Source organism: Anolis carolinensis, chromosome 4 (assembly GCF_035594765.1).
Source record: "Anolis carolinensis isolate JA03-04 chromosome 4, rAnoCar3.1.pri, whole genome shotgun sequence".
In the NCBI taxonomy this organism is placed as follows: domain Eukaryota; kingdom Metazoa; phylum Chordata; class Lepidosauria; order Squamata; family Dactyloidae; genus Anolis; species Anolis carolinensis.
Genome location: NC_085844.1, coordinates 51325161 through 51352518, shown reverse-complemented (window position 1 = coordinate 51352518; position 27358 = coordinate 51325161). Strand labels below are relative to the sequence as shown.

The following is a 27358-nucleotide window of genomic DNA, read 5'->3' as shown; positions in this document are numbered from 1 at the left end:
GTTCTAGTAAGAGCCTTGCTAATAAATCCTATTAAAGGAAGACATGGTGAAGTCCTTTTAAGTTCTAACATTAATGGAAACAGATATTCATAAAATGTAATGTCACCCAGATTTATTACGTTTTCATAAAAGATATTGTAGCACATTTGTAAAATTCTTAAGCAAGCATGAAATTTCAGGGCACAGGTTGTAGACCAATGGTACAAGTTGTTAGAGCAGGTTATGCTCTGCTCTGGCAGATAGGATTCTGTAATCAGTGAATGGATGAAGTGATATTTTTCTTTTATTCTTTTAGAGGATGATATGAAACCTTGGGAAATGGCACTTGCCATACTAAAGTCTTTGCTAGAAGTGTTCCATGGAACATTTAGAGTACTTTGCCATGCTATGTTTCCGTATTTTGAAGATTAAAATAAATTATTTTATCTTTTCCTCTGGAGCTTGCGAAAGACATTTGTGGCCACTTTTACTGCCTGAATTTTCAAGTGATTCACAAGATACTAGGGAAAGTACAATACTTAGAAAAAACTTGGCTTCCTGGTCAGTCTGTTGTCATTTCCACAATTTCCTTTATCTGTTGATTATTATTGCTCACTCCACAATAAACCATATAGTTGGCATAAAGTTCCTTGCAAATGAAAAAGCATCACAGTATGTATCTTTAATTAAATGAGTTATATCACATCGCATTAACACTCCCAATGTAACATACAACATAAAAGACAAAGATAACGGCCAGGGAGAGAGACACTCATCTCCATACAGTTCAGGGACAGCCTTCAGTTAAACATTTCCAGAGAAGGCTCTTTCTTAGGCATGGGTACTATCTCTGAAATGCACTACCAGAAGTAATTAGATGAGCCCCCACCTTCATGTCTTTTAGGAAATAACAGAATACTTTTCTTTTAAATGAACTGTAACAGAAGCCTAGTATTTTATAGCATTTTATGAGAATTTTAGACTGCTTTTAATTTAATTCAATGGTAATTTTAATTTTCTATAAGGGAACATCCATGTAATTCTTTTGGGTTGTTTTAATAAATGGTTTTATATTATATTGCATGTTATAATGATGTTGTGAGCCACCTTGGGTCCACTGAAGAAAGGCAGCATAGAAATTCTTGAGATAAATAATAAACAATCACTAAAATATTTTGGAATTATTTAAAAGTAATTAAAAAGTTTAAGAGGCTCATAAACATAGTCCCGGTAAAATCCTACCCCACTTATGTACTGTGGTAAATAGGGGAGCCTCACATGGTTTAAAAGAAATCGTGCTATTAGTCCCTTGTGGGAGGAAAGGAGGATGAAAAAGCAAGAAATGTGGCAGAAACTTTAAGACAAGTTTATTATCATAACTACCTTTACTGGTTAAAATGAACCATAGTATTGCTTTTGTTTTATATACAAGCCAACCAGCTATGAAAACTGACGTCCCTTCCACACAGCTGTATAAAATCCACATTGAACTGGATTATATGGCCATGTGGACTTGGATAACCCAGTTCAAAGCAGATATTGTGGATTATATGGCTGTGTGGAAGGGCCCTGAGTGTGTATGATGTGAATAATATATGATGTTTTCTATCTATAGAAACATGAATGTTTCCCGAAATTTATGCTTATTTTTAATCTCTGTCAGCTCTTTCTCAGCATAACATTTGAAAATGCGTGGAGACTTTTTCAGGAAAAAAATATATCTTGATACGGGTTGTGTGCACTTGCAACTTTCTCTGCAAATGAGACACTTTAAATGCAACTTATTTGTTACATTTAAAGCTTGCTAGAGGGGATATTCATATTACTTTCCCAGATTTTTTTTCTTGCTGTGAGATCAAATTGCTTTAGTCTGTCTGCTTATTCTGAAAGATGAAAGCATTGCAATAACTTACTGAGAACATTTCCCCCGTAATTCTACACAGGATGCTATCAGAAGCAGCAGAGTTTGCTTCTGACAGTATTTATTATGTGGACTATATAAAATGTAGACCATAAATATAAAATCAAAGTTAATACTTCCTGTTTAGTTTGATATAATTATAAACAATTTTATTCAGGCTTCATACTAAGATAATATAATTTAGAATGAAAAGGTTATTTTAAGAGCCAAAGACAAGCAATGAAATTCATCCTAAGGGTTTTGTGCATCCTTAGTGTTATTTTTTCCAGGCTGATTGAAGATTTGATTACTTAGTATTAATTCACATAGTTATGAGGAGCTGTTTAATAGCCCTTATAATTATAGTCCATCAAAATATGGTATTTTGGAGGTCAGATTTGGAATAATTTCTATTGACCACAATAGTTGTTACTTTTGTGTTAACACGTATTGGATTGTGCTGTAAACAATAAGCCTTGCTGTTTAACTGTGTACAGCAAGAAGACCTGTGGCACCTTAAAGGCTTGCACATTTATTATATCATGAATTTTTGTGAACCATAGGCCATGAAAGCTTACGCCAGAACATATTTCTTAGTCTTTATGGTGCCATAGGACTTTGTTTTTGCATGAATAAAGTAACTCTGTACATAGAATAATTGCTTCATTGGAACTGTTGACAACTGGAAAGAGACAGAGAAAGTTGTAAACCTATGGTGTTAAATATAAAAGAATTGGGTAATAGACTTGTCTTATAACTAAAGCGAAGTTATAGTTATTCATTTAGGACCTGATTAGAAATCTTGAATTATTTTGACACATATGCATAAATGCCATATGACTCACTTCAATGACTGCTTTCATTTCACTACCAGAAAATATCTGTGTCAACAATACTCGGTCATAACTACTTTGTTAGGTATCTTGAAATGTTACTTTTCTTGGTATGGTCATATTCTTGTCTAGACAAGCATTTTCAAGAACTACAAAAAATTAAATCTCTGCCATTTCATTGCAATATGAGAAAATAATCGGTCCAGTAACATACATTATTCTATTATTCTATTTTTATTATAAAAGATTTTTGTATTGCTAACTAGATTGATAAGATTGCCATCCTATGTCAATTTCCCTAGAAGTAAACCCTATTGAATTGGGGCTTACTGCTAAGCAAATATGTATAGCATTGTGCTAAAGGGCTTGTTCACACATTACATAAGATTTAATACAACTGTGCAGACAGATAAGTCTAACTTGCTCAACAGTCTGTCCATATGTCAAAAGGAAGCTTAAATGAAAGATTGACAAGATATTTATCTACAGGTCAATTTTTCTTGTTTTGCTTCATGTTTAACTTTCCATTAGCATGTGTCTGCTTTAATCACAGGGATTGTTTCAGCCTCTCTATTTCATTTGATGAAAGTGGCCCTGTTAATCCCGATTTATCTTAAGTATGACCTTATGGTAGAGAATTCAGAGACATGGATAATACTCTAATATAGTATCACACCTAGCAATATGTGTGAATAAAATACTAAAACATTGTAAAGCGTGAGACTCTAACTACAGTATAAACCTTGAATGAACCATACTTTGTAATGATTTTATGTTTTGTGACCATTTTAAAAGCTGTAAGGTCTTGCTCCCCCCCCCCCCCCAAACATGGTGTAGATGCTAAATCATAATGGTGTCTCTATATTTCCACACTAATATGCCAAACAAAAGAAATCTTGTGTATTTGCTTAAATGAGAACGAAACAGCAAGACGCTGGTAATGAAATTTGTAAACCTAAGGCCGATATGCACAGCTGTTTTCTCTTGGGTTGCTTCCATTGTAACAGAGAAGCAGAGTGTTTGTGATGTGGTTAATTTAATTTTCTTCATTTTGGCTTTAAAAATATTTGATTTGGAAAAAAACCAATAAGGTAAACATCTAGACCAATATTATGCTTCAGTATTAGCAATAAGACTTATAAAAGATTTATTCAGGCATGGCTTCTTACTGTTAAAGAAATTCAGATATGTCCATTTATATAGTTAAATATATACAGTCAACCTTCCCCATTTGCTGTGCTTAGGAGCACAAGACTCCTTCAAAAATGAAAAACCATGAATAAAAAATTCTAGGAATTTCTTGGTTACCCAGCAAAACTCCATTTGAAATATCCTCTGCGGGAATCTTTAGGTCCTCCAGCATGACTCTATGATCAACATCTGGCAAAAAGTGATAATAGAATTGCACGGGAGGACCTAGAGATACAGCCTAAATGAACTGATTCTAGATGGGTTTTTAAAATCTATCTTAATCTAGTCAACTGTGTTCTTTGTTTGGATGCTAATTCCATCAATGTGGGTTTTTAAATAATTTTATTAGATATGATTATGTTTATGATGGTGCTGTTTATTTTTATTGTATTCTATGTTTTTGCTTTTTATTTGTTGTTCACCACTTTGAGTCCTGACCCAGGAGAAAAGCAGGATAGAAATAAATATATAATAATAATTAGAGAAACATTTTAAATCAAATTAAATTCACAAAAATCAAAACTGGAAACGTGGAGGGCCAGCTGTATATTACATGCAGTATGCCAAGCACACTCTCTTTTTCCTCTACCTGCCTTCAAGATACAGTATGTTTTTCAAACACACTTTCTTCATCTTTTAATGAGGGGCATCCTACAGCTAAGAGGTAGCTGAGTTTTAGTATTGCCTTTCCCCATTCCACAAACAGATTCTGGACAACATGTGACTCGAAGAGGCTGCCATTCTCACCAGTACCCATACTGCCAGTCATGGGAGTTGCAGTATCAAGCTGCATTAATTCCAAAGTGCAGATGCACCCAGAGTCTCAGAGCTTTACCCTCAGCACTTCCTCTACTGTCATGTTAATTCTGTATCCCACAAGCCTCCTCTGGCTTGTGGGATACAGAAAACTGCCTTTTTTCATCTTCGGCAGGCTAGACGGCTAGCCCCCTATTTATCTAGGGACAACCTGGCTACAGTGATCCAGGCTACAGTCATCTCGAGACTGGATTACTGTAACGCCCTTTACATTGGCCTTCCTGTGTCGGTGATCCGGAAGCTCAAATTGGTGCAAAATGCAGCTGCCCGGCTCCTTGCGGGAGTCCCGATAAGATGCCACATAACACCAATCTTACGGCAGCTGCACTGGTTACCAATTGATCACCGGATCACTTTCAAAGTGATGGTGCTTACCTTCAAGGCCTTACATGGTCCAGGGCCGATGTACCTGAGGGACCGCCTCACCCCCTACAAACCCCAGAGATCCCTCCGTTCTGAGGACCAAGACCTGCTGGAAGTCCCCAGTTTTAAGACCTTGCGTCTAACTGCAATTAGACGCAGAGCCTTTTCAGTAGTGGCGCCATCTTTGTGGAACACCTTGCCACCTGAAGTTCGTGCCTTGCGGGACTTGTTGGCCTTCCGCAGGGCATGTAAGACACACCTGTTTCGGCAGGCTTTTGAGTTCTGTTGCTGATGTTTTAAAAGGTGCTTTTAGGATGTTTTTAAGATTTTTTTAAAGATGTTTTTAAAATGTTTTTTAAATTGTTGATTTTAGCCGGTTTTGTAAGCCACTCCAAGCCCTAGGGGAGTGGCGGCATATAAGTTTGAAAAATAAATAAATAAATAAATTAACATGCAGTCTCCATCCCCTAAGGATGCAGCTCCAAACCTGCCTCCCCTTCAACATCCCACAGCAAGCCACAGAGATGCAACAGATCCTACTCCTCTGCCACCCTACTGTGTTGCCCAAGGCTCCTGCCACCATCATCTCTGGGGATCTCTCTCTCACACACTGACCTGGTGCTATTGGTGTGGCTGAGAAAACTCTCTTTGCCAATTGTCAGGGACTCCTCTTCCCAGACATTCCTGTGTGCAGGAAGGAGGACCTGCCCCCCGCTCGCAACACCCTGCCTTCCAGGAAAGCCCATGAATGGAGGACCCACTCATCTGTCCCATGGGCCGGGAAGTGGGTGCCCTCAAGAGAGAACAGATGACTGAGCAGAGGCAGTTTGCACCAAACTGAGAGCACAGGGAGTCACAGCAGACACAAGGTAAGGGAGCAGTGGGAGGCGGGAAAGGAATGAGGCACAGCTACACCCGAGGAGTTGGTAGGAAAATGGGGGAAAGAATGCTTTCATGCATGATGGAGAACATGGCAGAAAGTGTATCTACATTGTAGAAGTATAGTTCAACACCACTTGAACTGCCATGACTCAATGCTATGGAATCCTAGGAATTACCCTTTTACAACCTTGTCTGCCCAAGAGTGATGGAGAGGCACTAAAAATCTATCTGAGGATCAAAGAAGTTCAGTCTATTTTAATCCCCCCCCCCCCCCACTACTGCTGAGTTGGGCAGGCCTGATCTAGTACCAGTGGAGAAGATGTAAAGGATATAGCAGGAGCTTCATTCTAGGACCAAGCTGAAATACAATGGACTCTTTCATAGTTATAGTGCCATTTAGAGCCAAATCCCATGGAATACTTGGATTTATAATTTAGGGGGCAGTATTTAGAATTTTCAGCAAGAGCTCTTGAATGTCTCCTCAAACTATAAATCTCAGAATTCCACAGGATGCTATCATGGTGGTAGGAGCAGAATCATAGTGCTATGTTTATGTAATGTGAACAGGGCTCAAAGCAAAAGATGTATGTGGGCCTACATTAACAATGCAAATAAAACCTCCACCTGAAAAATAAAATTAGCTGAGGGCCTAGACAAGGAAATAGAGGATTAGGTTTGGCTCTGGTTTCAGCGAGTCTCGCCACATCCCAGTGGCACCCATGCAAGGATTGTGGGGACTTGTCGCCCTGCACCATTGCAGCTTCCCCCCTGCTTCATGACATGGGGGGAATCCTCCTAAATCTGGCTCGACCTATCTTTCCTAATGGAAAGACAGGGAAGCCTTCTGTTGTCCGTCGCTGCCTATTTTTGGCAGCGGCAGAGGTTTTTCTCCAGTTTGGTCACAGAGCCACAGTGGAAGTAGTTGTACTGGGTGTGATGGGAGCTGTGAGGCTCTGTGACCGAACCTTAAAAACCCTGCTGCCACCTAAAAGAAGCCTGTGTGAAGAGGTAGTAAGTTTCACTGTGTTTTTCTATAGTATTTTGGGAGGTAGGGGAAGCTCTATTTCATAGTACAGGACTGGCCTTGCCATGTGGAACCATAAAACAGCCTTTTAAAGTTACATTGGGAAGGGAATTAGATGAAGGGCCGCTCAAACAGTAGGGTTTAAAAAAAATATTGGCCATAATGGTGTTTGGGATCTTATACCAATTCCACTGTGCTGGAGTGTGTGTTTGTTTTCAACCGAGCCGTGAAGTAAGGACATAAAAAATACGTGTCCTGGCAACTGTATATATGTCATTTTACATGAAAAGATTTAAATATCCATTACTACAATGTGCAATATTGATGCTTATTATGGAAAAGAGCTTATAGAAAACAAAAGCTGTTACCAATTTGCCATAAATTATTATGCTGACCCAATGTCTGCATTTTTGAAGTACAGTACTTCTATTACCAACCAAAGTGAATTCATGCACACATGCTTATGCCACAGAGGGATTGCACAGTAGTAGAATTTGGTAGCAAATTAGGTAACTGAAAGTTAATTGTTTGAAATGTCAGTTGAATGAATAATTTTGAATCATGGCTTAGGAAAATTCCCCATACTTGTGGTAGCAGCTGGGAACTGATGTTATTGGGGCAATGGATTTGTTTCAAGTTTTAGTCTGAAATGTGAAGGTGCAATCCAGAATGGAAAGCCACCAAGGTATAATATTTTAAGTTTTAGACTAGGACACTGGAAGACAAGAGTTCAAATCCTCATTCAGTCATGAACCCTATGAGGTGATTTTGAGCAAGTAATACTCTCTCAGCCTTAGAGGAATCATAGAATAATAAAATAATAGAGTTGGAAGAGGACAATCTAATCCAACTTCCTGCCATGCAAGAAAAGCACAGTCAAATTACCCACAGTCAAATCATCTAGCCTCTGTTTAAAAGCCTCCAAAGAAGGAGCTTTCACCACACTCAGAGGCAGAGATTTCCACTATTGAATAGTTCTCATGGTCATGGGTTTTTTCCCCTAATGTTAAGGTGCAATCTCCTTTCCTGTAATTTGAACCCATTGCTCCAAGTTCTAGTCTCTAGGGCAGCAGAAAGCAAGCTTGCTCCCTCTTCTTTATGACATCCTTTCAGAAAGAAGGTAAAGGCAAACCTCCTTTGATCAAATATTGTTAGGAACACTGGGTAACAAGTCAGAAATATCTTGAAGGAACTCAGCAGCAGCTGTCCAAGGTGCTGAACCTATTCTGGTGCATTCAGACTAAAACCTGAAGTAGATTCACTGCCTTAATGGTAATGGGGCCAACTGCACCAATGATTTCTTGCCAGTATTAAAAAGGCAAGAATGTCTAAGTGGAAACAATTTTCTGCAGGATTAAGAAAATGATGTTGTACCCAGTTTGGAGACAAACAGATGGACTTGAAGGACTTTGAAGATTTTGCAGCAATATAGCTCTGTGAATACACACTTGAATTATCAGATGGCAAATGTGTGATGTATTCTTCATTTTATTTTTTTGGATGTGCATAATAGCAGCAACATTTGACTGGCAAGAGTTTATATTGTGTAAAGATTTTCTGTGCTCTTGACAATTCTTGTTTATTTTCTCTTGTTCTGTTTTTACCTCCTGGCAAAGCAAGGCTGACATTTCTTTTATTTTACTGTTTTTGGCAGACATGCCAAAGGCAAGCAGCATTTTCCTGAAATAATTGTTTGGATCTATGAGAATGGTGAATAGAATTCATAGGTTCAGGTATATGTGTTATTTCAGTACAAAACATTGTATCAGTATATAATGTTTTTAACTGGGATAATTCTATTCTACTTTTCTCCAAGTGTCCTGCATTCCCGGGTATTTTTATTTCTCCACCATTTCCATTCTATAATGCTGGTACTTTTATGACATATATCAAATGTTTCTTTAATTTATTCCTAATGTTCTTCTGTGCACTTTAGCATTCCCAGTAAAACCTCCTGTAAATGCTACCACCATGGGTCCTTAGTATTGGTTGGGGTTTAGTTCCCTTGTGAATATCAAAATCTCTGGATGCTCATAACTTTGAGAAGAAGTAGTCAACAACTCAGTTGCTGATCCCCAAATCATGATTTGTGGGTTTGTTGACTCTTGAGGAAGTAAGGAAAGCACAGTTAACAAAGCGTATTATAAATATCTGTGGAAGGGAGAAACTACCAGTATATGGTTTTATATGAGGCTTTCTATTTGTAAACATATTTTGAAGTGGTTTGAGCATTTCAGAATTGAGTCAGCAGCACATACATTTTCAAAAAAGGATTTCCTTTTGTGTATTCATAGGCACAATTAAGCCAATATGAAATACTTTACAGTCCCATTGATTATAGTGTGAGAGAGATTTCTGCTAGTACGTAATTATCCTACTGAAATTAATGGTTATCCTAGCCTGTGACTGGATCATAATAACTTTAATAATAATAAATTTATTTTTATACCCTGCCTCCATCTCCCCAAGAGGACTCGGGGTGGCTTACATGGGGCCAAGCCCGGATAGTTACAATAATCAGAACAATAAAAACACATCACAAAAATACAATTATACACATTAAACATTAAAAATAGTAATACTCATAAATATTAATGATAGTAATCTGGATCTCTGTGGATGGAGGGAAGAGGAGGCAGCAACTTCTGGATTGCTATCCCCTTTTCCTTTTGTGTTGTGCCTCAAGGACTGTAAGCCTGAGGGCAGAGAACTATTTTGTGTCTATCTTACTTGCAAAGCACTATGTATAATGATGAAAGTACAGTATATCATAAATGATGATGATTTTTTTTTGCTTGAAATTAGTAAGGTAGTTGTTCCTAGAAACAAAGCTCGCAGACCACTTTAAAATGAAGAAAATTCAGATTGAAACAGGATTAAGAATCTGCTCATCGTCAGTTAATGGCATATTCAAAACTAAGAGGAAATTCTGAAAATATTGTTTAACTGGATTTTATTTTGTTTCTTCTTCTCTTTTTTCTTTTTGCATTTGGTGGGGTTTTGGTACCCACTCTTCATTACAGAGAGGAAGTGTGTATTAAAACATATCTGGATTTCATGGATTTTTGGGGGTATTATTTCTGGGTTTTCTGCATGGCTCAGATTTAATAATAATAATAATAATACTTTTTATATTTCACCCTATCTCTCTGAGAGAACGCAGTTCGAACAGAAATTCCAATGTGGTATTAGTGGTGTAAAATGGCCTTGACAAATTGTTGAAGGGTGATGAAAGTCATATACAGAAATCTAGCTGTATAAATCTAGCTGCCTCTAATATCTGATGAATTCAATATCTTCTGCACATATTACTAGTAGAAAAAATTTGGATCCTAAGATTTCAAAGTGAAATAAAGTATGTACCGGGGGGGGGGGGGGTATCAATTCCTTCAGTTGTCTACTGGGCTGATAAGCCTTTTTGGAGTTTCAAAAGTCATCTCAAATAATGGTGGTCAGGTTGTGGTTTCTATCAGAAGGAGAGATCAGATGAAATCAAGAAGAACTATTGCTCATAAACTATGCCTCATCCTAATTTGGAATTATTTTTGTCTCTAGAAGTCAATTTCTACTCCATCTTTCAATATTCAGAAGGGCAATCAGCTCTGCTAAGGGTTTGGTTTTGGGCCAGAGGCCGCTTCCAGACAGCATTTTAATCTGTGCTGAATAGGGTTTAAAAACCCTGCTTTGGTGCAGGTTAAAGTCCACACACTCCCTAAAAAACATGCTTTCTCAGTTGGGTGGCTACATACCATCCTGGTAAATACCGGGATGGAATCCAGTCACTCAAAAATACCTGCCAAAATCCTGAATAATGGTTAAGAACTTACCTGGCTGCCATTATGCCTTTCAGCACACTTTTTGGAACGTACCAATGTAGCGCTAATAGGCGGGGGCAGGAGTGATTTCCCCCATCATCTCATGCATCAATGGCATGTTCCATAAGTTTTAAACAGAGGCCTAATGGGCCGGAGCAAGTTTTATTTTTATTTTTGTTTTGTGGGGGTTTTTGAGAAGGGGATGGGTGCCATCTCCCATCTCTTGGCTCCAGGAGCCCAGGAAGTATGAGATGGGTATATGGACAAACCCCTGGGTAGTCCCAGAACTACCTGTGGGCTGTCCCTATAGGGCCCATAACCCATTAGACCCACACCTTTAACAAAGGTGCGGGTCTAATGGGCTATCAAATTAACGGGATAAAGCAAGGTTTTCCTGCTTTGTCTTGAATTAATCCTCTTATACTGGAGGCATCATTTGGAAATCTCCAGTAAAAGTGCGAGAGGTCCTGGGATATAGCCCTGGCTGGATGGGCCTGGAGAGAAAGAAATTGTATGTCTTATTCCATGAACTTCTTTCAGTTCATAGATCATAAGATCTATGCCAGCTGTGGTTACATTGCAGCTTGTATGCCACACATGGCTTCTAAATCTCCCAAGATTCTACAAGTGGGAAAAAAGCGAGAATTTCCTACAATAATCTTATTGATGTGAAAGACAGAGGGGCACTGGCATTGTTAGATACTACTATGAAGCCACATTTTAGCTGTCTAAAGGATTGGATAAAACTGAATAATAAGGAGTTGCTTAAGCTAGAGAGTCATAATTTAAGATATAGATGACATGCTTATCTTTGGGATGAAAAGGACAGGGTGGATAAAGAATTTAATGGACCTATAATAAGAGCCAGCCTTTTAGCAATGTGGAAAAGTTACAAGAGGAGGCTAGAGTAAAAAAAACAAAAAAACCCTTATGACTGCATCCATTAGAAGCAGTCCTGGGATCAGCTACACACACTGTTTCTGGAACATACAAGGAATATCTGGTTAAAGAAAAAGGACAATGGATACTCAAGGTAAGTGAAGAATCAGGGATAAAAGACTGGTTCAGCTTCTTCTAACTGCATGGCAGATTTAGGAAGGACACAAGGGTAGGATTTGCCTCTAAATCAGAGGTAGAATGTATTTTTGAGAAGAACAACAAAGGCCTAATTTCCAGGCTTCGTAAATATATTCTAGAATATAATTTAGTAGACAAAACTGTTATGATTATGTGGGCCATGGTAGAAATATTGACTTGGCAAACTGGGAACATCTTTGGAAAAAGGGGTTTAGATTTTCAGTGGCCGGTTCAGTTAGAGAAGATATGCTCAAAATATTTTATAGAATTTATATAACCCCAGAGGTATTGGCCAAAATAGAGAAAACAGGATGGGGGGCTTGCTGGAGGTGTACGAAAGTGAAAGGATATTTTTTTTCTATATATGGTGGACCTGTAATATCATTCAAGAATTCTGGAAAAAAGCTGGTGAAAGAAACAAACAATATGAACAATATAAACTTATTAGGACTATTTAGAAGGTGTATTAGCTCAGGAGATGAAGAAATTTTTATCATTATTGCTTTGTTGCAGCAATACTAATAATAGCTAAAACATGGAAGATTGGAGAGATAAATTATTAAATTATATCCAAATAGCCAAGCTGACAAATAGTAGCGGAGGAGGAAATAATAAAGAATTTGCAAACAAATGGAGCCTGGCACTTGGGTAGCTGGAAAAGGAGACAAAAGTAGATTTGATGTCTGCCACAAAGGGGATTTAGTGAAAGACATATGGGTAGTTGCTGGTTAGTTATGTGATCCACATTGACTGGTGTCGGAGGTCATGGGGTTGGGTTCATGGGTGCGGGGTTAGAGGAATAAGGATATGTTAAGGTACAATAACTGTATAATATCAATTTTTCACATGCTCAACAAGTGTTTGTTGTATATTGTTTTGTAAACCTGTTTATTCTTTTGTACATTTTTTTTTCTTTTTTCTTTTTTCCCTTTCTTTTCTCTCTTTTTCTCTTTTCATTTCTGACTGTCTGTTCTATTTCCTATATACACAATAAAACAATTAAAACTCAAAAATGTCTTATATCTTTGCACATCTACTTGTTTTTATCTATGGCTTAAACCCTGTGCCAGCTGAACTGCTGATCTGAAGGTTGCCAGTTCAAATTTGCAAGATGGGGTGAGCTTCCTTCTATCAGCCCCTGCTTCCCATGCGGGGACATGAGAGAAGCTGGTAACATGTCCAGTTGTCCTCCAGGCAACGTATCTGTAGACAGCCAATTCTCTCACACCAGAAGCAACTCGCAGTATGTTCTTGAGTCTCTTCTAACACAATAAAAAATCTATCTGAATTGTTGCTTTCCCTTATTTTTTACATGCAGAGAAATAAATATCTATTAGTCATTTTAACAAGTTTTATATTTATCACTAAACACTGCAGAATTTCCCCCATTAACAAATTATTGTGTATGCTGTCCTGTTGTTTGATACATGAGGACAGAGGGATTAAGTGGTTATCTTTGTTCATGTTTTATATGAGCAGCAGCCAATCATGTTGGAGTGAATATCACACCTTAGAATGTGCCCGGTCATCCACAGTTGATGTTGTTATTGTTATTTGCAACAGTGTTATTTAATCTCAATCCGGAACTGTTCCATAATTTAAAGAGTGAGAGGTGAGGTAACAATGGTGATGCAAGAGAACAATGAAAGAAGGAAAGGGATGTTTATTCAATAGTTGTATAGCTCATGCTGACTAGTACTCCAGGATAGTGCTTTAGCAGAAGTCAGAATAAACACAATTTGTAATGTGGTTATGGAAATCAAAATTCTGTTCTTTCTTTGGTTTATTATTTGTGCCATGATAGTATTTGATTCATTTCCTGGAATGTAGTCTTTATCACCACTACCTCCACTTGGAAAAAAATATGGAACAAGATCAGCTGTCTTGTGGAATACAACTGGTAATTGAATGTCAAATATTCATGCCATGGAGAAAATTTCTAGGACAGATAATCCCAATAGTTTGGAAAGTTGCTTTTAAAATTTAGCTACAGTTATAGTTCTAGTCATCTTAATAATCAGTCCATGTTACCTTTATAGCTTTAAAAAGTAACTCATTTCATGGGAGCTGATGGGCTCCACCCACCGATGACACCAATTGATTTTTTTTTAAATTCTATGTCTGTCTGTCTGCCTCTGCCTCTTGCTCTTTATACATGTGCATGAGAAATTACCACTATATTAATTTTAAAATATTTATTTAAGAAGTTTCCAGACCATACTTCAATTTACTTTCCTACTTATTTTCTTTTTAGATATATATACAAACATATGCATTTTCCAGTTCCTAACTATACCATTCCCTCCTCCCACCCATTCAGTTGTAGTGACTTTCTATCCTTTGTGTGGAAAATAGTTATATGTCCTCATTTCCTTCCTTCCAAATGAAATATGCAACATTTCAAACAGGTTACATTACAAAACGTTCTATAAAACTTTCCCTTCCTTATTTCTTATTACAAAAAAAGAAATGGGGATGAGGTTTTACTAAGGGAGGGGTGGGGGTCTACGTAGTCTCCTGGCCACTTCCCACAGGGTACAAAAGCAGCACAGGTTTAGTATCCCTTATCTGAAATGTTTGGGATCAGAAGTGTTTGTGATCTGGGATTTTTTTCAGATGTTTGAATACTTGTATTTTCATATGAATACATAATGAGATATTTTGAAAAGGGGACCTAAATCTAAACATGAAATTTATTTGTATGTCAACTGCACCATATACACATAACCTGAAGGTAATTTTTTACAATATTATTTAATAAGTTTGTGCACAAAACAAGTTTATGTACATAGAACCATCAGAAAGCAAAGGTGTCACTAATTCAGGGCCCTTCCACACATCCATATAACCCAGAATATCAAGGCAGATAATCCACAATATCTGCTTTGAACTGGGTTGTCTGAGTCTATACTGCCATATAACCCAGTTCAAAGCAGATAATGTGAGATTTTATACAGCTGTGTGGAAGGGGCTTCAGTCACCCATGTGGACAATTTATTTATTTATTTATTATTTCTATATACCGCCTTTTTCACCCCCCGGGGGACTCAAGGCGGTTTACAACATATTAATGGCAAAAATTCAATGCCAACATACATGTAATACAAAAGTCATAATAACTAAAAAATAACATATAACTATAAATTAAAATCATTAAAATCATTAAATATAAGCTAGAACAAAGCATTAAAACATCCTAATATAAATATTAAAATCACATGATCCAAAAATTGTACACCATGGCCGTTCCGATGGTCATTGCATGTATTTCTTAATTATTCTTTGCACTGCATTACCGGCCAAATGCTTGGTCCCACAACCACATCTTTGTTTGCTTTCTAAAGGCCAGAAGGGAGGGCACTGATTTCATTTGTTATTTCATAATTATAGATAAGGGATGCTCAACCTGTATAAGATTATACACATATCAACTGCATGCAGAGTTGTGGGGTCTGTAATGAAGAATGATCGTATGTACCAAAAGAAAGAAATTTTCCACAGGATTGCAGATTATAAATACAATATATTGATCAATAACAATATAAATAAGATATGGTGAACTTGAGCTGGGGAGATTCTTGCCTGTTTAGTATTGACTCTGGTTGGCAGACCTCATTTGAGGAAATGGCTTTTAAGAAAATGCTGTGTATTGTTTTTATTTGCTTTTATCATTTTAAGTGCATGTTTTTAAATTGTTTTAATATTGTTGATAGTTTCATTCTATTTTAGTGCTTTTTGTATGTCTTTAGATTAATTCCAATATTTTAATTTGTAAGATGCCTGGAGTCCCAATCTGGGAAAAGGCAGGGTATAAATAAAGTTAATTACCATCACCTCATTGTGGTAAGAAAAATATCTGTCTTGCACTAGAGCAAAGTAGTTTATGTAAATTTGAATCAAACAGCATTGTATCTATTCATGCATTTATTTAAAATATATCAGGATGAGGAAATCGAAGGCCCTCCATACTTTAGTGGATTATAGCTTCTGTTACTACCAGACACAAATTATTCACTCTCAATTCATTTTTTGCCCATTTAAATGAAAAGAAACTAACAAAGTAGCCAACTATGTTCCTGTAAGCTAAAAAATTGCTAAACCCATTAATATTATGAAACAAAGCAACGGTTATTCAAGTTTAACTCAGTAGTACAGTATGACCCCCATATCTGCACTACCTGTATCCATGGTTTCATTTATCCATATCCAACAAAATAGGTTTTCTCTAGGGATTTTCTTGGTCATTCGGCATAACTGAATAGTATTCTAGGGCCAGAAATGCTTCTTTTCAATAGGGCTTGCTTCAATTTCACGTATCTACACAATGTCTGGGAACATATCCCCTGTGGATATGTATCTGTACTGCAATATGAGATTTCTGCAGAAGATTGTTTAAAATTAACATTTAATTTTGATTAATTTACTGCTAATTCACAACACGTTATCTGCCTTCAACCACATTTCATTGTGACTAAAGAGTTGTAATTGATACTCCTGAATGAAAATATTACTTTCATTTATATATTGTTCTTGCATAATGCCATTTTTACTGTGTTTTTACTTATTGTAATAAATTTTTATTTTCTGTACATTGTTTATTGCTTTCGGGCCTTTGCCCCGTGTTAGCCGTGCCGAGTCCCTGCGGGGAGCTGGTGGCGGGATAGGAATATAAAGTTACTTACTTACTTCATTTAATTCTATTCATGATATATTGGTCTGAGCACTAAATGAAAAAAGCTACAACCTGTAATTTCCTTTTAAACCAATGTTGAATTACATATGTATTACTAGAATTGTGATGGCCAGAGAGGCGCTCTGGTAAATTAATGATTCTTTTTCAATAGGCATTTTTGCTCTAAACTATGTACCTTCTGTGTGTATTTTTGTGTAGTAGATAAATTCTTTTCCTGAATATGCTCTGTTCCCTACTTGTCCAATTTTGAAGTCTTGAAGATTGTTGACTTTTAACCACTTAATTTTTTTCTTTTGCTGACACAGACTGTGTGATTATGTAATAATTTCCTTAAATTAAGCTCTTGCTTAAGCAGCAGTCAGTTCAAATCAAAGGGACTTTCTTCCCAGAATGTGTATTTATCAAAGTTGTGTATCACATAAAAGCTTGAAATTACTGCTCTTGTCTACAGGATGTGCACAATGAGTGTTTGCATTGGCTATGTTAAGGCAATCCTGCTCCTTCGAGTTCAGGCTAACCTTGCAATTTTAAATGTGTTCTTCCTAGGGTTTTTATTATTCTTTTGTTGCCTTTCCATCCTATGGGATACAGCTGCTCTTGGACTTAGTGCCGTTTTTGATCATTCATGCGCAACAGCCACTTTGTCTGTAACATTCTAAAAATGAGGTTTAGTGGTTCTATTTGCAAAGTAATTTTACATAAATATTTGGACTGCCGTTCTTTTTCAATGTAGAGCTGTTTACTGTGTGAAAATAGCATAATTATAATTTACAGACTTTTTGCCTAAAGCTGAAGGGACAGATGCATATGATTAAGTTTCAACTGGCCTGTTATTGTAATGTAGATGTTTTCAGGGTTGAGAGGTTTGCAGTTTTTTTCCTTTGTCTTTCTTTTTTAAGGAGACCACGAGTTTAAAAAAAAGAAGGAAGAGTTTCATAAGAAAACCCTTCATTTCAATTAGCTTAATTTTGCCCAATTTTTGTATTTCAGTGGCACTTCTCCATTAGCTTGTCTGAATGCAATGCTTCATACTAACACTCGGGTTGGTGATGGCACATTCTTCAAAATCCCTGGCAAGGCAGGACTCTACGCACTCAAAGTAAGTTATGTTTTTGCCAGTGAAAATATAGGGTCTTGTAGACATTGTGTCTAAACCTTATAGAAAGTTACACGTGAATGAATTGGATTAGGGAGATTAGTTGAAGGTTCTTTCTAAGCATGTTCAGAAATGTTATAAAACAATGTGGAGTACTAGCTAAACCTTCTCTGTTCTCCAACATCAACAGTGTCTTGTTAAAGAAATTGAGTTTCTTTTTGTTTATCAACTATTAACCTCAAGAGCAACACTGATATTATTTTTGATATGTTATAATTTTTAAATTACAATAATTAATATCTATTTAAATGTTATATTTTGGAAGATCCTTATGTGTTACAGTCCCAAACTTGGGAATGATTATCCAAATAACTACTTTATGTTGGATTAGCAAAATTATTTTCTAAAACCCTTATCAAATGTGTAAAAAGGTGAATTAAAAGACAAAGACTATCTATCTAGAAAAATATTTTTATGTTACAGTGTTTAGTTGAAATTTATAAATTCTGAAACTGAAATGGAGAATGAAGATGCAGCAATCAACATGGAAAACAGATTTTTTTTTGTCAGGGGGTTAAAATTACGGGCATTTTGTTGCCAGCTAACAGAATTCAAAGCCAGTTTTCTCTCATTTGGTTAGCTTTTGATATATTTAGCATCATCTAGAATGTAGACATTCACTGTCATGTAAATCTCAAATAGTTTTGGAATTCAGGAAACTGGTTCTGAAAGGAGGATAATATAAAAATGAGATGTAGGAATTTTCCGGCAGCGTTCATGTGGAGTGACAATGCATATTCAACTAGAGAGTCTTACATTAATGCTGCTGTATTTCACAGCTGTTTGGGTAGAAACAAGCTTGTTGGAAAAATTCAACCATGTAGAGTCTAGAGGCCTAAAACTATTTGCTCATCTGAATAGGGTAGACCCATTGAAACAATAGGATTTATATAATGTTTCGTTTACCGTTCAGTGGCTGATTTGCATCTACTTTAGCTAGGATTAAGAGTTGGATTCTACCCAGAAAACTAAATAAACAGATTTGTTATATATAACTTTCAAGTGGAATACATATTGGGACTTGGCAGTTAGTTCTTTCAATCTTGCACATTGTCAGAAATCACATTTTACTCATGCAAGGCTTTCTTTAAAAAAGCATGATAGAAGCCAGTTCATTTTTTAAAGTGCCAAGCCATCTGATCACATTTGTTTATATATAGAAGGAAGACTCTACATGCCCAGCAGATGGAACGTTGGATTTAAGTTGTGAATCAGAATTGGATGGCACTGAAATGGCTGAGCCAAGCAATAGCAATGGAGAAGAAAATGGAGGTAGGTTTTTGTGTTGTTTTAATTCTAGTCTTAATGGGATGTGTATATGCTTAGTCAACTGTGCATCAGTTTTTATACTCACATGTGATCCTTCAGCACTACATTTGTTTTGCTTCTTTGAAACCTGAGTTTGTTGTTTGTTTTAAAAAAACTACTATGGTTCTCATCTAATCATTCTTATTTATGGATCTAGAAATCATGAGATATAATGTAATGGTTTTGAGTGCCAAGTCCTTTATTAGTTTGTTTCTGACATTCCTAAGCGTTCTTTATGAAAATGAGATATTTTGACTTCTGTAATTTCCTGCTTTCTAAACAATCATTCAAAATGCCACATCATTCTGAATTGCATTCACTGGTGTTTTTACATTCATGGTTTGCTTCTTAAAACTGCTAGTTGGTACAACAACAACAAAACTTATATCCCACCCAATCTCCCCGTGGGTAGCTCACAGCCATAAAAAGGCAAATATCCAATGCCTTGTGCATTAATAAGTAAGTAATACAATATAAATATAAATAAAATACAACTTAAATAGTATAAAACAAATAGTTATAAATACAGTAAAATGTATAAAACAATATTCAAACAATATTAGTAAAGGGGAAATTTAAAAGCCATTTCCACAAACCATTCCATATTTCATAAGGCCATATATTCAGTCATTCATTTCACCATACGATTGGGAACACAGGAAGGTTTTAGTTGTTTCCTGAAAGAGGGCAGCGAAGGGGCTGTTATGATGTGTTTCAGGAGAGTGTTCCAGAGGTAGGGAGCAATTACAGAGAAGACCCTCCCTCTCGTCCCCACCAGCCAGGTTTGGAACCAGGGGTGGGATTGAGAGAAGGGCCTCTCCTGTTGATCGTAGTTTCTGGGCAGGTTCATATGAGGAGAGGCGGTTGGTTAGGTAGTCTGGACCTGAACCATTTAGAGCTTTAAAGGTAACAACCAGCACTTTAAATTTCACCTGGTAGCAGATTAGGAGCCAGTGGAGCTGCTGTAACATGGAAGTTGTTCTCTGCCTGTATAGCACTCCTGTTAATAACTTGGTAGCTGTCCTTTGTACCAGATGAAGCTTCTGAGCAGTCTTTAAAGGCAGCCCCATGTAGAGCGCATTGCAGTAATTCAGTCAGGATGTAACTAAGGCATGTACTGCTATAACCAGATTTGGTGTCTCAAGGTACAGGCACAGCTGGCACACACGTTTTAGTTGTGCAAAGGCACTCCTGGCCACCGCCGACACTTGAGGTTCCAGGGTCAGTGATGAATCCAGGACCACCCCCAAGCTGCATACCTTCAGGGGGAGTGTAACCCCATCCAGCACAGGTTGTATCCCTATACCCTGATCTGTCTTGAAACTGACCAGGAGTACCTCTGTCTTGTCGGGATTTAATTTTAATCTGTTTGCCCTCATCAAATCCATTACTGTTGTCAGACATCGGTTCAGAACCAGAACAGCATCTTGGGCTTTTGATGGAAATGAATAATGGAGTTGGGTGTCACCTGCATAAATATGACTCTGAACTCCAAAACTTGGGATGATCTCTCCCAGCAGTTTGATGTAAATGTTAAGCAGCATAGGTGACAGAATAGATCCCTGAGGGAACCCGAGGGTTTGAACAGGTGTCACCCAGCACCACCTTCTGGATTTGGTCCTCCAGAAAGGAACGGAGCCATTGTAAAACACTGCCATCCAGTCCCATCCCTGCAAGATGACCCAGAAGCATACTATGGTCTATGGTATCGAACACCACTGAGAAGTCCAGGAGAACCAGCAGGGACACACTCCCCCGTCTAGCTCTCTTTATAGATCATCTACCAAGGTGACCAATGTCATTTCAGTTCCATAATCAGATCTGAAGCCAGATTGAAATGGATCCAGATAATTGGCTTCCTCCAAGAAACTTTGGAACTGAGGCGACCACTTTCTGCAGAACCTTGCCCAAAAAGGGGAGATTAGAAACTGGCCAGTACTTATTTAGTTGGGTGGGATCCAGTGCTGGTTTCTTTAATAGAGGTTACAGCCTCCTTTAGGCTAGTTGGCATTAAATCTTGTGCCAATGAGGCATTTACCAGCACCTTCACCCACTCTGCCAGACACCCTCAGGCTTGTTTAATCAGCCAGGATGGGCAAGGGTCCAGAGCACAGGTGGTCACCTTCACTTCTCCCAAGATCTTGTCCATGTCATCAGGCGAAATAGATTTTTTAAAAATCCAATCAAATAGTACAGATTTTGGTAGATGCTTTTCCTTTTACCTAATGGGAAGAGTGCTCATCAGCCGAAATCTAGCTAAAGTATATAGTGAAGCTGTATCATTTAAGTATTTAAAACATCAGAAATTCACGTGTCTCTATAAAACCTTGCACCACGTTGGAAAATGTTGATATATCCCATTTGATAGTAGCAGTTGATATATGCAGGCAGAGGCAGACTAAAGAATTCTAGCTTATTTTGAAGAAACACACATGCTGATACATTTTGTTCAACTGCTTTTGCTTGGCTCCTCCTGCAAGTAGAATGGCTAAACAAACCACCATTATTCCATTTGTGTTTCTCCAGTACAAGAGTGTGCAACGATGATGACCACCTTTAGTTCACATGTGGTCCCCAATCCCTATTTTGAGGTTCTCCATATCCACAGTACTCCCCAGAAATTACATGCTTTAAAAATGACACTTGATTTGCTGCTGAATCTTATTATGCAAATGCTAAATATACCAAAGTCAATGGAGAGAGAAAAATACTGATTGCAGTATTGACTGTTCCTTTGATTATATTTAATGTGATTGTCAATATCATGTTTAATGGTCCGTATGATCTGGCCCTTTTAAAATCAGAATGAGTACATTTAAATGCCATTAATATCATATGCATTTATGAATAATTAGTTATGAGTGGTGGAGGCGTTTATTTGTTGATAGCAATTTCTGGGAATTTTAATGAATATGAGATCAACTTAGTCTCTTGTCACTGGAAGGTTTTAAAAAAGAAAAAGAAAAAATGCTTAAAAATTTAGACAGGGAAGCTCTGCAGCATTTTCTGACTTTATCTAATGTGGGGTAAAATTAGGTTAGCCAGTTGGCAGGTAATGTAGACAGCCCCTATAACAAATATATACCCTTCAAGTCAGGGCTGTTGCCCTGAAATTTCTCCCTCTCCTGTGGTGTACAGAGGAAGATCTAGCCCTTCAGATTCAGGGCCACAGCTTGCATTAAGCATTAAGCATTAAGTATGTGTAGTCTCGTATATGTTATTTTATTTCATGTCACTTTATTTTATTGTAATGTTTTTCTTTTAATCTCCCCCTTTTTCCACCGGGGTTATCATGGGGTATGTCACACACTGTTGGTCTATGTGTAGTCATGTCTGTCTGTATATAGCTATATTTGTGTATCACTATCTCAGGAAAGCATTAATAAAAACATTTTTTTTAAAAAAAGCATTAAGTTTTCTCTGTAACTCTGAGTTATTTTTCCAATATGCAAATCACTGTGGATGGCTGGATAAAAGGATTTTTGAAAGTTTAAAAAAATCAGACTGACTAGAATATTAAGGCCCAACATGTGGTTTAGGATCATAGGAAGTTCCTGTTGTGCTTTTATTTTTGCAGCCCACAGGCTCAAAAGAGTGAAAATCAAAGCTTCTTCAGAAAAATTCTATGTAATTCTTATTTATATGGTCAACTTTATGTTAAAGAACTAACAAGTTAGTCTCTTTTTGACCTATAGAGAACAAAAAGATCTTACCATATAAGGAAGTGGATTTTCAAACATTCAGTCTCACTGTAATTCTTTTCACATTATTTACAATGCAAGGTTGGAAAAAAATGGTGGCCTTGTAAAAAAAAAATCCCTTCTCCCTTTTATGTGTCAGTTTTTGGAAAAATGCAGTTCCCAGGCTATGGACAAGATAGGTTATGTAGGTTTGTTCTTAAGTTGAATTTGTATGTAAGCTGGAACACTTTTAAGTGCCCTATCACTTTGGATAGCATAGGGATGTGTTAGCTCCCCTGTGGTATTCATTTTGTGGTCCGTGCCCCTGTTCAGAAGATTTTACCTCCCTTTCTGTCTGTGTGATAATTGAATTTTTAAATTTTGGCTTGCGAAAACAAGGACTGGTGATAAAGCTACAGTAAAGACACCTTTTCCCCAGGATAACACTTTCAGGAGTAAATTTCCCTTCCTATGGGTAGATTTCCTTTCACTTCCTGTTGTCTCACTCCCGTCCTTTGCTATGAGTAATTTGTAACTAGGGGACTGTCTGTATCCAGAATTCAAAATTCCATTGACATGTTCTGTTTGTGTTTCTAACCAAATATCCAAAGAAATACAGTTAATTCTATATTTCCAGAGACCGTTGGATCTGAGCATCAGAGCTCTTTTGAAACTGAGGGCACTGTCAAACGCAGTTTGGTGATATAATAAGAGTGATTTAACTCCCTTTCCAACCTACCCAAGCCCTCCATTTCTGTTTAGATCCCAGAAGTAGGGTTTGGATTTTTTCTTTCTTTCTTTTTTTTTCTTATTCAGTTATAAGCCACCATATCATGTTAGTGTGTGTGAAAAGAGGATGAAACTGCTTCCATCATGTCCAGCTGGTTCCCTTTCCCAAATATAACTCCCTATCCTATATATTTTTATTGGTAGAAAGACTCACAGTTGAAATCAGTTGATAGTCACCTGGGAAGTCTGGTAACTTGCTAATTTTAAAATCCACTTTGTGTATTGTTCTGCAGCATTGGTTTCCTTTAATATAAACCCATCATCCTAAAGATAATATCCCCATTAATTTTTCTACAGGGGCACTTGAATGTTGTTAATTAAGATGTGCAGTAATGTGCACACAATAGCTACATTATTTGTTTTAAACCTCTTGTTGGTCCCGGGTGCATGCATCCATTTATAACTGTTTCTCCACTTGCTTTTTGTTTCTTTTTTAAAACCTCCCTCAATAGATAGAGGAAAAACTGTTCTGCTTTTGCAAGTGAAGCTTTAGAAATTGTAGAGATTTAGGTGAATATTTGATATATGTGTGTTGACAATGCATGGCCATTCATGTCAATATATGTATAGATCTGTGTCACCCAGAGAAAAAGTACTGAGTTTATAAGATAGTTTAACCAGTGGTTTATATTTGCATTCTATTCCCCAGGGTGTCTTTTGTAGAATTCGGTGTCTCAATAATATTGTTAGATGCTTTCTGTTTGAGATAGGCAACATGTGTTAGCATAGGAAAGGAAATACTGTTTTGTAGACAAATTTTGAAATGGCTAGAAAAATGAAAATGCATTTTTGATCATATTCCAAGTGAGTCTGGTTTGAAATTAAAAACAATGTAAGTTTGTTTTAAAAGAAGAAGAAAGAATGGGATAGGTCAAGCTTTCTGGTACACATCACACAATTTTTGCATATTCATTTGAATCTATACCTCTATGTTTTATCCTGTTATTGGCAGGCATTTCTGAGCATATTAAAAATAGCCTGTTGGAAGATAATGTGCTCCTGTGAATTTATAATTAAAACTTTTTCCTGGTATTTCTTCTATTCAGCAAATGCCTAGTCTTCTAAGTAACAATGATGTATGATAGATGGCTGTGATAGCAGTTTCTTATATTCAGATTTTTCAAATGACAGTTGCTTCTATCATGAATCAACTTGATGCATGAGTTCATTCTTTGATCTCTGTTGAACTATTATGTTCAGTGGTAATTGCTTGCAATTAAATATAGATACACTGCAATTTTAGGAGTCCAGTAGAGGTGTAATGTGGTTTTCCAGCAGACTTTGATTTGCAAAATTGAAAGCCAGAATTTGGTTGCATGTCTCTCTCCAGCCCTTGTCTGATGATATTTTCGTCCTTCCTTTTAGAGTGTTAGCCGTGGTTCTGTGTTATGTCCCTGTCAATACAGATTAGTTTCTGTCTGATATTCAGCTCTCTCAATAAACATTTTAATCTATGCTTTATGAGGAATCCATAGATTACATTACTTGTAATGTAATTGTGCATATAATGTGAAACCACATTCATAGTTTAAGGGTTGAGAAAGGTAGTTTGGTCTTGACACCAGCTCCAAATTGTTTGTATCAGATATGTAACATTTTTCTCTTTAAACATAATAAAACATAAGTAGAACTGTTTTTAAAGTAAATATTGTAATATTCACTCTTTATGTTCTGAAGAAGTTGGAAATGAATAACCACTTCTGATGAAAATTAGCCCAGCAGTTAAATAAGAAAATACATTTGTCACGTGCAGTATTTACAAGCTAGACTCAGACAATTGCTTCAACTTATAATCAACATAATCAAATAAAAATAATCAGATGATACAAATATGGATGAATTAAATCCATTATGTATTTGGGCAAGTAAAAATCCTTTATTGTGAAAAGTCCACATATGATGAATGTTATATGTATGACCATGTAAAAGCAATATTTGTTGTGTGCCTCTCAAGGAATCATTAACTCCTCCGGTACAACTAGTACAACTTCTTTCAATCATACTGGAGGACCTAGAGATGTCTTTAAAAACACTTCTCTAGGAATCCCTTGGTCCTCCAATGCAATTTTGTGTTCAACCTCCAGAGGAAGCTGTCCATGAAGTTTTGCTGGAAGGCTTAGATATTCATAGCGAGTTATTGTCTCAAATGTTTTTATTTGCAATTTTTCATTTTCATGGAGATCCTGTGTCCCTAACTATATCAAATGTGGAGGAATTGCTATATCTTTAAATGTTTTATCTTTATATTATTTAAACCAACTTTTTGTTCATTGAGCTGGGAACTCTTGTGGATTTAAGAGCAGGACAGAGATACTACATATACAAACAAAGAAATTAATAAAACCGGAGAAGTAAAAAAAAAATGTAAAATCATGTGTACAACAGCCCAGTTTGTTGTTTTTAAACTTGAACTATTCCATAATTTTAAAATGTTAAAGAATTTTAACACCCACTGTTTTTAACACTGTTTTTGTCCTAATTTGTTCATAATTTTGCTCCTGAATTTGTTTTGTTTGTTTTGTAACTGTCAGGGCAGTGAAATGGGGCGGGGGGGGGGACTTCCGAGGGTTTCTGTGTGTGTCAGGAGTCACTTTAGAAACTACAAGATCCTTTTGGGGTGAGAGGATTGCCTGTCTGCAAGGATGTTGCCCAGAGGATGCCCGGATGTTTGTGTTTTATCATCCTATGGGAGGCTTCTCTCATATCCCTGCATGGGGAGCTAGAGCTGACAGATGGGAGCTCACTTCGCTCCCCAGATTCAAACTGCCGACCTTACATCAGCAGTCCTACCGACACAAGGGTTTGACCCATTGCACCACTGGGGCACCTTCTGAGGGTTGTCAGGCAGCTTCTGGCCTCAGTGGACCTTCACAAACCCCACACACTGACCTATTTTTCATCAACAAAAACCTCTAAAATGACATGTTGTTCCCCTAGTGTCCTTAGAGATAGGTGTGAGAGCAAGAGATAGAGGAAAGAGAGAGTTTTGCCCTTAAATGTCTCTGTTTTGTTTTGTTTTTCTGCAAAAATGCACTTTTTTTAGAACCTGGGAAGTAACTGTCCAGTATGATGATGTTCATTTTGCATCATTCTTAAGCCAAGCAAAGGAAGGCCAATTCTTATTTCCTTCCCCTCTTCCTGCTAGGGAAAATGGGGCAGTCAGCAACCATGGCTTGACTGCAATGATTTCCAGAGCAGTAAAATTCACCCTGTTTCTACTCCTAGTGAAAATTTGCAACATGAGTTATGCCAACTTTAACAACTAGAGATGTGGTGCACCTCTAGTTGAAATGTTGTCATGTCCCTAAGATAGTTGTTGGGGGAAGGATTGTGTGTATTTTCAATGTTTTAATCATATTCCTAAGGTAATTTTAGAAGAGTGACTGATAACAAGCAGCAAGGCACACATTTTGCACATAGAAGGCTGCAGACCTAATCCCTGTCAATTCCAATAAAAAAGTATTCCAAGTAACAAGTGACCCAATGATCCTGGATAGATTTTATATGTATTAGAATAGATAGACCACTGGGCTGACCTTATACTGAATGAGTTCAAACTTTCAGAAAATAGTGTATGTGAGGTACATGTAATAATTCAGTGTGCTGTGTAGCTGTTATTGATTTATAATTCGATTTCTAGTTACATTGAGGTGTACGTTTCTGAGACTATTTTAGTGCTTGCCCATAAGAATTAGAACATTTGACATGTAAATTGTCTTTGATTTAAGAACCAGAACACTATATAGAATTTGGTTTATGGGTTCCTATCTATTTTTCTTGTTGACAGAACTTTACTACTAAATTGTTAGGTCTAAGAATCTCCCAAGGATGTTAAATTATATTTCTATTAAA

General features: G+C 37.0%; 1 protein-coding gene across 4 annotated transcripts in view; it reads left to right on the top strand.

Annotated features, from left to right (window-relative positions):
• Positions 1 to 27358, top strand: part of asxl3 (ASXL transcriptional regulator 3) — a 153386-nt gene that overhangs the window by 64712 nt on the left and 61316 nt on the right. For all 4 annotated transcript variants that reach the window (XM_062980398.1, XM_062980396.1, XM_062980397.1 and 1 more), the window contains 2 exons: positions 17564 to 17672; positions 18890 to 19001. In XM_062980398.1, the coding sequence (XP_062836468.1) occupies positions 17564 to 17672; positions 18890 to 19001 (221 nt within the window). The remainder of the gene's footprint in view (positions 1 to 17563; positions 17673 to 18889; positions 19002 to 27358) is intronic.